This window comes from Carettochelys insculpta, chromosome 6, assembly GCF_033958435.1.
Source record: "Carettochelys insculpta isolate YL-2023 chromosome 6, ASM3395843v1, whole genome shotgun sequence".
Lineage (NCBI taxonomy): Eukaryota > Metazoa > Chordata > Testudines > Carettochelyidae > Carettochelys > Carettochelys insculpta.
Window position 1 is genome coordinate 38,739,405 of NC_134142.1, and position 12,912 is coordinate 38,752,316.

Sequence of the window (12,912 nt, forward strand, 5' to 3'; positions counted from 1 at the left end):
GACTGCTGTGTTGTCCTTGGTTTGTACTTCATACCGAACTTGAAACTCTTCCCAGCACGCACACAAATAATTGAAATATTTACTGATCCATTTTATGGGTTTGTATGAAAATCATGTGCTACTTACGCTGGGGTTTGCATCGTCCATTCAGCTAAGCAGGTAGAGATGTATGATTTGTAAAGCACTCTAATGTGTTGACCTCTAACTGGACCATGTAGACCCTCCTTGGTGCACATTAAAAGATTGGTAATTATCATTCTCGTAGTCCTGTTTACATTAAAGCAATCTAAGTACCCTTTAGAAAGCACTAGCAAGTTCTAAATGGCGCAATTAAAGCAAAGCATTCTAGATTGCTCTGTAAATCACTCCCCCTCTAGAGCACTTTGCCACCCCATGTAGGGAAATCCTCTGTTTCAAGTGAGTTTGGCATTGTAATTTTAGTCCCCATCTTGGCCTGGAGGATAGGAGGTGCCTGCCAATTGATTGCTTGCGGAAAATATTTATGTGTACCTTTAAGGAGAAACACCCCCACCTTTCACATGGGTTGCGTTATTAGAGAAGATCGGGAAGTTCTGATATGTTTTACAATTAAAATCAACAAAGCAAACACTTCCTATTATAAAACATTTTTATTAATATTTGTTACAATACTGCTTAGAGGTCCTTATTAAGATTGGGACCTTACTGTGACACTGTAATTTATATGAGACAATACCTTTCCCGAAGAGCTTACAGTCTAACTGGACAAGATAGGTAAAGGACAGAAAGAAAAATAGAAGCTCAGAGAGGTGAAATGATTTGCCCATGGTCCCACAATCCGTGAGTGTCTGATCTAGGAACAGAGCCCAGTTGTCCTTAGAGTCCAGTACTGTATCCACTAAACTGTGCTGTGTCCATCTGGAAGTTTATAAAGCTTCTAGATTACCTATTGGAATGAATGTCTGGACACACATACTCACTGATCATATAAGTATATGGGACTTTGATCTGGAAAAGGATGCCCAGGAAAATAATCATCTACAGACGGTACATGCAGCACATGCAAAAATAATCCCTGCCAGAAAAATATCATACTGTCACTATATAAATCCATGTTGCAACCATGCCTTTAATACTGTGTCTACTTCTGGTTGCTCTGCCTCAAAAATAAAGTAAAGGAACTGGAAGAGATTCAGAGAAGGATAGTAAGATGACTATGGATATGAAACAGCTTCCCTATGAGGAGAAAATAAATGTTAGAGCTGTTCTGCTTAGGAAAAAGACAATTAAGGTGGGATATAATGGGGTCTCCAAAACTGTGAATGGTGTGGAATAAACTAAATAACGTGTTGTGTACCCTTTCCCACAATACAAAAACTAGGAGTCCCCCAATGAAATTAACAGGCAGCAGGTTTAATACAAACAAGAGGAAGCGCTTTTTCACACAACAGCCAATTAACCAGTGGAACTCATCGCTGTGGTATGTGATTGCCACAGGTGTAACCAGGTTCAAAAAAGAGCTAGATATATTCATGGACAGAAATCTGCAGCCTGTGGCTCTGGAGCCACATGCAGCTCTTTAAGGACTTCTTTGTGGCTACCAATGCTATAATTGTAAAGTGTGTAAAAAAAAAAAACCAAAACAAACAAACAAAACCCCTATTGATTATTTTCGATAGATGGTGAATGTCTGAAAGCTTGAAAATGAACGACTCATATCTAAATAGCAAACAATATGTGATCTCGAAAAATAGGATAACTCCACCTAGCATCCTCCAGAGAGAGGAGAGTTTGGGAGTGGAAGTCTGGAAGACAAACACACACACAAAGTGTGAGGAAACAGAATATGTAAAAAGTTTGTGACCATCCTGCAGTAAACATATAACACATTACAAGTCATTGTGTGTGAACTGTTCTTAAAATAGGGGTTACAAAAAGTATGTATTTACATTATTTATTAAGGACCATCTCATATTTACATGCATTGTGTCTCTTGAATTACTGAGGTTTTTTTTCCACCAGATTGGGAAAAAAGGGTTCTTCTTGCCATTTCGTTGCCAGCCCCTATTTATGGAGGACAGGTCCATCAATAGCTATTAGCCAAGATGGCCAGGGATGTTCTCAGAGTGATCCTAAACCTCTTTACTGCCAGAAGCCTGGAGAGGAAGACAGGGTGATCCATTCCACCTGCTGTGTTCTGTGCACTTCACTGAAGCCCCGATACTGGGCCCTGTCAGTGTGACCCAAGTATGGAAATAGGCCACACTCAAACCAATACCCAACAAACTAATGCTAGATTTTACCCAGCTCCTCTTTTTCTTTTTCTGTACTTTTCTCTTTCCTGTCATTGATTATATGTAAATTGAAGTCATCACCTTTGGCTTCCTCAATACTGGTTGATTCACTAAGGCAAGGGTTTACACTAAGTTTTTTTTCTCAGTGTAATAATGTCAATTAAGATTGTGATTCTTTTTTTGTTTGTTTTACAACATTTCTATACTGGCAAAAGCCCTAGAGTAGACATAGTTATACCAGCAAAACAAAACAGAACAAAACAAAACAAACAAAAAAAAGTGCCTTTGCCAGCGTAGATTATTTTGTTTGTGGAATTGGCATAATTATACCAAGAAACCTTTTCTCCTGAAGACTAAGCCTAAGTGATCTCCAAATCCTGCATCAGTGAGAAGCAGATACTGCCATCCAGGCTTTCCAAAGCAGCGTGCAGTTCCCTTTATGTGGTACTGGCACTTAAGCTGTTGATCATGTGCAATAAAAATCAAGTCTTTACACTGAATCCAATTTCCACAGCAATAATACTGTCTCTTCATTTCAAGGGATATCATGCCTTTCCTCTGTGACACTAGTGCTACCAAATCCACAAAGAGCTTACATGGCATCAGTTCCTCAAGCAGCTCCCTGGCAGCCATTTTTCCCAAGCAGAGGTGACTTGAAACTCAATGGCTGTTAAAAGACTTGTTCAGGCCAAAGGAAAAACTAAATAGAGACAAAAATTAATGAAGCAATAAAGCACATAAATGACTCCATTTCCCTGTAGTGTATTATACAAGGCTTGGGACACACAGCAAGATGTTCCTGCTTTATTGTTTAGTGCCATTCTTAGTGTATGATGCTAAAATGTTAAATCTCTTGCTGCTGCTATTTGCTGACCTTTATGAAGTCAGTCCAACAGTAAGCAACTTGTGGAAGATGCAGCAATACAACAAGGGCTCCCTCTACCTCGCCCAGGAGAGGCTTTTCACTAGACTGCCCAGATTTTTAGTGGCATGCTAAGGATATACTACCTGGCTGTATTCAGTATTATTGGCAACTGGGCTGAAGCTAGGGCAGGATGCTTTCTGGCAAGGAAATTCAGGCAATTAAAAGACATTTTAATTTTGGCTAAATATATGTAAAAGCCCGGTTAGCCAACGTTTGGATAACAGGCGCATTTGGTTAACCGGCTTGCCCACCCATGGGCTGGTGTCCTGGCCAGGGCTGGCTGCCCTGGGGCTGGTGTCTCAGCTGGGGCTAGCTGCGACAGGGCTGATGTCTTGGCTGGGGCTGGCTGCCATGGAGCCGGCTGCCATGGAGCCAGCTGCCCTCTGCCTGGATGGAGGGCGGTGTAGAGTACTGCTTCCTGCTGGCCCCAGTTCTGATATCTGGTACATTTTGTTATCTGGCATCCCCATTTCCCCAGGAATGACGGATGAGAAAGCTCGTACTGTACCTAAAAAAGTCATATGCTTTGCAGTAAGGAGCTTGATTGCCTTATTTTGACTCCTTTGTATTTTCTTTAGTGCAGAACTTATATTTCTCTTTTCGGATTCATTCTTACTTGCGTCTTCTGCTCTTGGTCAGCAAATCTTGATGTGTGCTGTGCTGTGGAACTATTAACATGCTTAAATCAAATCCAGCTATTTCTGTGTGGACAAGTACTGCTCTTATCTGTGTAGCTAATAGGATACTCTTGTAGCCATACCTCTCAGTGCTCTGTATTGATGGCTCTCGCTGACTTTCAATTTAGAATTCTGATGTTTTGTGTCTTGGAATGAAAACATTCCCTTTGTGTTTAAAAACAATTGCCACACTGATTCATAAATTCATCTAAATTAGAGATGGAGACAATCCCATTCAATCCCAACCCACCCATCCTGTGGCCTGTTCAAGTGACACTAGTCTAATTGTGAAAGGCCCATGTATTGGCGCTTCCATTTCTCAGGAAGTTATCATATCCAGTTCTTAGAAAGTTTTTCTGGATATTCAGCAACATTTCTTTAATCTGACCTTTGACGGTCTGGAAATCCTGATGGACCATTGCAAATATAGTCCCATTTATGGAGATAATAGGGCAAAATTTGATGGTCTGGCGCACAAAAGTCCCCCGAGATATGCGTTCCTCAAAATTCTTGTGAGTCGGGGAGCTTGGGTGATGGGTTGGGTCCATGGGAGGGAGACAGGGGGTTTATGCCTGAGGTGGGTTAGGGCTGCAGGCGGGACCGGGGGTGGCGGCAGCAGGTGCTCTGGGCCCTGAGCCCCAGGAAAGCAACAGCTGCAGGCACTCTCAGCCATGGAGCCCCAGAGAAGCAGCGGCCATGGGCACTCCCAGCCCTGGAACCCTGAGAAAACAGCAGCTGCAAGTGCTCCCGGCCCCGAGGCCCAGGGAAGCAGCAGATGCTCCTGGCCCTGGAGCCCTGGAGAAGTGGTGGCAGTGGGTGCTCTGGGCCCTGAGCCCTGGGGAAGTGGTGGCAGTGAGCGCACCTGCCCCCTACCCCCTGCTTCCGAGGGCCTAAATACAGGACAATTCATCCCTTTTAAGAAATGTTGGGATGCCTTTTTGGCATCCCAAATGCAGGACCGTCCTCACACATATGAGATGGTTGGTCACCCTGTGAAGTGGGAGAAGCAAGGTGTGGTGAAGAAGCTGGGGACACGCAGGGGTGATGAGCGGCAGCTGAGTGTGGGGTGGTGAAGCTGCAGGATCACAGGTGTAGTGACGTCCAGAAGTCCGGAAAATTTGGTAATCCAGCACCTGTCTGGTCTTGGATATGCCAGATTAAAGGAATTTCACCGAATATCCTACAGTATCTTTTTATTAATTCTGTTCCCCCTCCTCTTAGTTATAACTGCAGAGATCAAGCTAAGTAATTTATCTTTTTGGACCATATTTACAACCTTCAAATATTTGGAGAAAGTGATATTATTCCTCCCACCCTTTAGGCCTTATTAGGCAAACTGTGCCTTTTTAGCTGTTGTTGTCAGTGTAATTCTCCCAGCCCTTAAACAATATTCATTATTCTTCTCTGAACTCTCACCAGTTTGGCAACTGAACACTGCATTGAATTTGATTTTTGAGCAGAATAAAAATGGCCTTGCCTCCCAGCTCCATGATGTCATGTCTTTACATATGCCCAGAACCGAATACTAATTTGCTCTGGTTTTCCCCTAAAATAAAATAAACAAACAATCTAGCCACTTAAACTTATAAAACTGCCATTTACAAATAATTTTGGCTTCATTTTTAGGCTCCTGTAGCACAAAGCAGCTTTGTGTTTAAAAAGTCCTGTTCACGCCCTTCGGGAAAAAGCTAACAGATGTTCTTTTCAGTGGGCTGCTGCCTGTATTTTCTCAATATGAAATCAGGATGACTTTTTGTCTACTACTCCCCATCCACCTGAACTCCTAATCCTCTGTTTGTGGAATCAGTTGGTTTCTGCAAGTCAATGGCTGTGATACTAAATAGGATGGATTATGAAGGGGAAATGAGCTTCAGGAGTAAGTGAACTCATAAGAAACAAAGACTATGTTTACATGTAAATGTCATGTGCCATAAAAGAAGGAAGAAGTTCTGTGTCCAAGATTACTGAAGAGTTGTGAACCTCTTTACTATGTCTTTATATTCCCCTTGTTCTTTTTTCAAGTGGCTATATACTTGCTGATTTGCCACTGAGGAGAGCAGCTGCCTGTACAGAGGTTTAGCAGTGTGGGGATGGGGACTAGAGGGCAGCGGGACACTGAGCACTGAGGTCAGTTTGATACTTAGTATTTTTTAAATAAGTTTTGGAGCTGGTTTGGGGGAAGGGCGAAGGCGTGAAAGTCACTCTTTGTCCTTTCTCACCAAATCAACAGAGAGTTGAGAAAGTGTATAGAGGGACCACATAGTATCTACCACCCCTCCTTGAAGCAGGAACTGGTTAGGAGTTGTACAAGAGTTCCATGCCGTGTATAAAGCTAAGACTTAAGACTTGGTTGAACATGCAGGGTAAAGAGGACGTCTTCTGAAAAACTGAGGGTGACTCCTTCTTGTGTAAAACACTTTGAGATAGACCCAACAAAAACATTACATAAGAGCGATGTGCTGTAATAATTTTATTATTAAACTGGGATATGGAAAATTAGTTGAATTCTTTTTTCTTCATGCACAGTCACCAATGGCCATGATGACTTGTTCCAGCTGTAGATCTCAAAGGCTGTTTCTATACAGGCCACTTCCTTTGGAAGTGGCGTGCTAACACAGGGAATGAAAGATGCTAATGAGGCTTGGATGCAAATTCCCTGTGCCTCATTAGCATAACGTCACGTGATTTGGAGTCTGGAAGACCGTTCTTCCTGACTCCAAAACGCTGTGTAGAAGTGTGGCCCGTGGGGGGGGGCTTCCAGAAAGAAGTCCTCCTTCTGGAGGCCTCTTTTTCCCAAAAATCTTCAGGAAGAAGGGGCCTCCAGAAGAAGGACTTCCTTCTGGAAGCCCCCCCGGCAGCCGCACTTCTACACAGCGTTTTGGAGTCCGGTAGAACGGTCTTCCGGACTCCAAATCATGTGATGTTATGCTAATGAGGCACAGGGAATTTGCATCCATGCCTTATTAACATCTTTCGCTCCCTGTATTAGCGTGCAACTTCTGAAGGAAGTAGCCTATGTAGAAATGGCCAAAGTGTTGTACAAGGTAGGGTAAGCGTCTTTGTCCTTTTGTACGAATGGTGTAGTGGGAGGCACAAATATGTGAAGTGGTCTAGGGTCAGACAGTGGCTCAGCCAGAACTAAAATCCAGGTCTCTTGACTTGTGTGGTCAGTTTAATAGACAACAGTTAGAATTTGAATTTAGCTCTCGGGTTTTGCTGATGATGGGTAAGGCAGATGGGAATCAAGCCCTCTCCTCCAAGTGAATGACAAAACGCTCAATGCTTGCTTTTGTCAAAGCAGTAAGCAAATGTGACTCAGAAGTTGTCCAGCATGCAAACATAAACAGCACAAAAGTGCGTTTTTCATAGTCACCACAAAATCTGCATTTTGATGCCATTTTAAGAGGTAGGGGTATTGACAATCTTGTATATTATCTTGGTGAGCCCATTGTACAGGAGCAGCAATTTTTAATTCTAGACAGGATGCTTTTGTGACCCCACTCATCCATGCCAATGGAGATTAAATGCATCAGCCTCAGAACATTCACAATTGTGTGTGTCTGTATAGAAACACCAGCACACCATTCACCACCAGGAGCATCTGCTCAGGAAACACTCAGTAGTGGACTAAAAGGAGGTAGTGCAGGTCAGGACTGAAGTGCATTGGCAGAACCATGTGTGAAGAGCCCAGGTCTAGAAAAATAGAAGCTGTTGCAGGTGTGCTAGTCTAAGAGAATGTGGAAGAAGCTTATACAATACAGGCCTGAAATACGACTTTCTTTAAGAAGCATTGGCAGCATAGTGGTGCACTAGCTTCATTCCTACATTGTTTATTCATAACTTCCCTGAGAAATATTTTACAGATGTCACAGGGCTGACTGATAATTCCCCACAGGGTAGGCCAAGGAAGCAGTCTTGCTGAATGGCTGTTGTACAATGAATGTCCTTCAGGCACCTTTCCCAGGGTTTATGCTCTTTCTTTATGTGCTTTAATGCTAATAGCAATATGGCAGCTAAAGCACATGGAGATGGAGTGGGAGTGGCAGAAAAAAAGACCTACCACCACTTTCACTCACTCCTCCTCTTGGATAGTAACAGAGAGTAAGCCATGCTAGTCTATACACTATCAAAACAAAAAGCAGTCAAGTAGCACTTTAAAGACTAGTAAAATACTTTATTAGGTGAGCTTTCGTGGGGCAGACCCACTTCTTCAGACTATAGCCAGACCAGAACAGACTCAATATTTAAGACACAGAGAACCAAAAACAGTAAGCAAGGAGGACAAATCAGAAAAAGATAATCAAGGTGAGCAAATCAGAGAGTGGTGGGGTCGGGGGGAAGATCAAGAATTAGATTGAGCCAAGTATGCAGACGAGCTCCTATAAGCTGTGTCTACACGTGCACGCTACTTCGAAGTAGCGGCACTAACTTCGAAATAGCGCCCGTCGCGGCTACACGCGTCGGGCGCTATTTCGAAGTTAACTTCGACGTTAGGCGGTGAGACGTTGAAGTCGCTAACCTCATGAGGGGATCGGAATAGCGCCCTACTTCGACGTTCAACGTCAAAGTAGGTGTAGTATTTCTTTTTGTGACAGGTCCCAGAGGTGCGATACCGCGAAGGATGAAAGACAAAGACAAACATAGACAGCAGGGGACCAACAGTTCTATAGTCTGAAGGCCCTGAGTTTATTATTCTCACAGCTTTTATAACCAAATGAAAGCACATTATTATGAGAAAAGCAATCAGCTACAATACAACTGGCTCAACACCTCTATCTCTAAAAAAGCCACATCATTCCTCCCAGTCCTTGAACATGAACTCTTGGAAAACACCTAGTTCAAGAAACACAGCTCCTTGTGGCTTGCCTCCAAGAGAGCAGATGTTTCATTTGCAAAACATGTTATGTTGCTTTAGATGCCAAGAGCCCAGCCGGGCCTGGGAGACATGTAGGGGGGAAAGGCAAAACTCCTTCAGTAGGGACCGTGTAGACGATCCGCGTCCCGCAACGTCGAAATTGCCGGGTCCTCCATGGCGGCCATCAGCTGGGGGGTTGAGAGATGCTCTCTCTCCAGCCCCTGCGGGGCTCTATGGTCACCGTGGGCAGGAGCCCTTAGCCCAGGGCTTCTGGCTGCTGCTGCGGCAGCTGGGGATCCATGCTGCAGGCACAGGGTCTACAACCAGTTGTCGGCTCTGTGTATCTTGTGTTGTTTAGTGCAACTGTGTCTGGGAGGGGCCCTTTAAGGGAGCGGCTTGCTGTTGAGTCCGCCCTGTGACCCTGTCTGCAGCTGTGCCTGGCACCCTTATTTCGATGTGTGCTACTTTGGCGTGTAGACGTACCCTCGCAGCGCCTATTTCGATGTGGTGCCGTGCAACGTCGAAGTTGAACATCGACGTTGCCAGCCCTGGAGGATGTGTAGACGTTATTCATCGAAATAGCCTATTTCGATGTTGCTACATCGAAATAAGCTGTTTCGATGGTGGCTTCACGTGTAGACGTAGCCATAGTGACTCAGAAAGTTCCCATCACGATTTAAACCATGTGTTAATGTGCCGAATTTGAATATAAAAGTCAGCTCGTCCACTTCTCTCTCTAAAACGGTGTGATAATGTCTCTTCAGTAACACACATACCTTGAGGTCATTGACGGAATGCCCCATTCCATTAAAATGTTGACTAACTGGTTTGTGGATCTGGAGTGTTTTGATGTCTGTTTTGTGCCCGTTGACCCTTTGTCTAAGGGAGTTAGAAGTCTGTCCAATATACAAAGCATCTGGGCATTGTTGGCACATGATGGCATATATGATGTTAGTAGAGGAGCATGAGAACCCAAAAGCACATGGGGGAGAGGGAGCAGAAAGAGACGGACCAAAAGAGGAAAATGGAAAGAGAAGGAATGAAAGGACAAAGGGAATAAAGAAGAAATGACTGCAGTATGGTAGGTGTGTGTATTCTCTCTTTAGGCTTGGGTTTGTTTGGTGAGGAGGAGGAAGGTACACTCTCTGCTGTCATTCCTCTTTTTTTTCATTTGTTTTCTGCTCCTTCTTTCCGCTTTGTTTCTCTGTCCCTGTGGAGTTGACTGGGACGAGGTCCCTCACTTACTCTTTTCTGATTCTTTTGGCAGTCAGCCAAGTTATTTCGCCAGTTCCCTTCAACAGCAAGTGAATTAGCCCATTTTGTGCATGTAAACTATTGGGCCCACAAAGCTTCTTCTTCAGAGAAAATAATTAATTACCTTCAGACTAATAGACTGAAATTTCCCTTTTCTCTCTCTCTTTCTCTTTCTTTAAAGACAATTCCTCATCTTTCCAGGAGGATGAAGAGGTAGATATGGAGGCTGTCAACCTGCAGCTAACGAGCACCCCAATGAATGGGCACTGTCCTACCCCAACCACCGCTCGTTTCCCCAGCTGGGTCACTTTTGATGACAATGAAGTCAGCTCTCCTTCCCTACAGAACCTTTCTCCCTTGAAACCAGACACCCCACCAACAGCAACTCAGACTGAAGATGTGAACTGTAACCTCGCTGCATCCTTTAAGAGGGAGCGCCCCAGGAGCACATTGGTGGACCGTGCTAAAGTTCAAAAGCTAGATCTTTCCTCCTTGAACAGGCTGCCTTCTGTTGGTATGCCACCCTGGAGTGCTACTAACCCCTTCCTGGATGAGTCACTGAGAGATGTCCAACCCTCACCCATCAACCCATTCAGTGCATTCCTAGAGGAACAAGATAGACGTTCCCACAGGTCCTCTCTCTCTAATGCTCCAGGCCAAAACCAAAGGGACTCCCTTATTATTCTCTACCAGGAACCTGAGACCATCAGCTTCAATGAGTCAAGCAAAAACTTAACCCACACAGATGCTGTTGAACAGCTCAAACAGCTCCAAATTGAGGATCCAGATCACCTGAGCAGCCCGAGTCTGCCTGATGATGACCCCATGATGTCATGTGAGATAGATAAAACATTGTTGAGCTTGGGCCCATCTCAGCCCAAGGATGGTTGGCCAATGATGCTCAGGATACCAGAGAAGAAGAATATCATGTCATCTAGGCATTGGGGGCCAATCTATGTCAAGCTGACTGAGAGTGGGCATCTACAGCTTTTTTATGAGAAGGGACTGGAGAAACCCTTCAGACAATTCAAACTTGAAATTGGTCATGAGATTTCAGAGCCCAAGCTCCAAAACTATGATGAGAATGGAAGGATACACAGTGTGCGGATAGACCATGCCGTCTACAAGGAGAAAAGGAAGTATCACCCTAAACCAGCAGTCAGCCATGCAGCAGAAAGGGAACAAGTGATAAAGCTAGGCACTACTGATTATGAAGACTTCCTTAGTTTCATCAGGGCAGTTCAGGATGCGCTAATGGACTTGCCAGCCTCATCATCAGATTTGAGCACAGTAGGATTAAATTACCAAGAGGAAGAAATCACTGTTGACATCAACGATGAGTTTCATGGCATCTTAGCCAAAGAAGACAATAGGATTCTCCAGCACAGTGTTCTGACACATGTACATGTTCTCAGCTTTCTTTCTGGCCTCGCAGAATGTAGGCTGGGCCTTAATGACATCCTTATCAAAGGGAATGAAGTTGTTGCACGGCAGGATATCATGCCCACTACTACCACTAAGTGGATTAAGTTATATAATTGCCAGTTCCATTCATGTGTGGATGAGGAGCTGTTTTACAGTTCCCGTGTAATCCAGTTTAACCCCTTGGATGCTTGCCGATTTGAGCTAATGAGGTTCAGGACTGTGTTTTCTGAGAAGACTTTGCCTTTCACTCTGAGAACAGTAGCCACTGTCAATGGTGCTGAAGTGGAGGTCCAGAGCTGGCTGATGATGTCCACTGGTTTCTCCTCCAACCGTGACCCACTAACTCAGGTTCCCTGTGAAAATGTGATGGTCCGCTACCCAGTGCCAAATGAGTGGGTGAAAAACTTCCGCAGGGAAAGTGTTCTGGGTGAAAAGTCTTTGAAAGCCAAGGTGAACAAAGGTGCCAGTTTTGGATCAACCAGCGTGTCTGGTTCTGAGCCAGTAATGAGAGTAACTTTGGGAACTGCCAAATATGAGCATGCCTTTAATTCCATTGTATGGAGGATAAACCGACTACCTGACAAAAACTCAGGTGAGTAGAGAGTACTGTGTCTGAGTGGATAAACTTAAAGGAAAGATGTACTGGGGAGGTAGGGGGTTGGGAACATTGGAGTTACATGGTAGATGGATTAGCAATTGTACTTTTGGACAGTTCGAAGGAGCACCAGTTGCCTGAAATGGCTGATGGTCTTATTTATCCTGACAGTGTTTTAACGTGTCTCACAAAGAAGCACTGGTTTTGACAAAACCATTTTGGTGTAGCCATGTACAAGTATGCTTTCTAATCATGATTTCATTCAGTGCATACTGGGGCTCTTGCCTCAGCTTTCCCATAATGGACTACATTGTTTCTGAGTAACTTCCAAATATAAGGCACTACATTGTGGTATATTGAGGGAGCAGCTGGATCACTGTAATTCCAGCCTTTGTGACTTCCTATCCACAATGTTGTAAATTGCACTGGTTCAGCAAGACTGAGGTAAAGATCTCACTGCGCTTGTGTTGCAACCAGCTGATGCAACCAGTGCTATATACATGCCAGGTACAGTGTATGGACATAGGGCACTGTATGGACATTACAGGCTAAAAGCATTCCCAGCAACGACTTGTGGCTACATCTGTCAACCAGTGTGTGCAGAGACTAACACTTGGGCTATGTCTACACTAGCCCACGCCTTTCGAAAGGGGGATGCTAAAGAGACACTTCGGCAGATGCTTATGAGGCGCTGCCATGAATATGCAGCACCTCATTAGCATAATGCTGGTTGCGGTGATTCGAAAGTGCTGCTTTTGAATCGTGCGCTGCCCGTGTAGACGGAGGCCTTTTGCAAGGACCCCCAGTCTTTGAAAGCCCCTTATTCCTATTTGGTTTTCGGAATAAGGGGCTTTTGAAGAATTGGGGGTCCTTTCGAAGACTGGGGGTCATCTACACAGGTGGCACAC

At 44.3% G+C, this 12,912-nt stretch overlaps 1 protein-coding gene across 1 annotated transcript in view; it reads left to right on the plus strand.

Moving 5' to 3' along the window:
- The window catches only part of STON2 (stonin 2), a 121,855-nt gene that overhangs the window by 87,161 nt on the left and 21,782 nt on the right, over positions 1–12,912 (plus strand). The window contains exon 5 of the mRNA XM_074996665.1: positions 10,166–12,001. Within this exon, the coding sequence (XP_074852766.1) occupies positions 10,166–12,001 (1,836 nt within the window). The remainder of the gene's footprint in view (positions 1–10,165; positions 12,002–12,912) is intronic.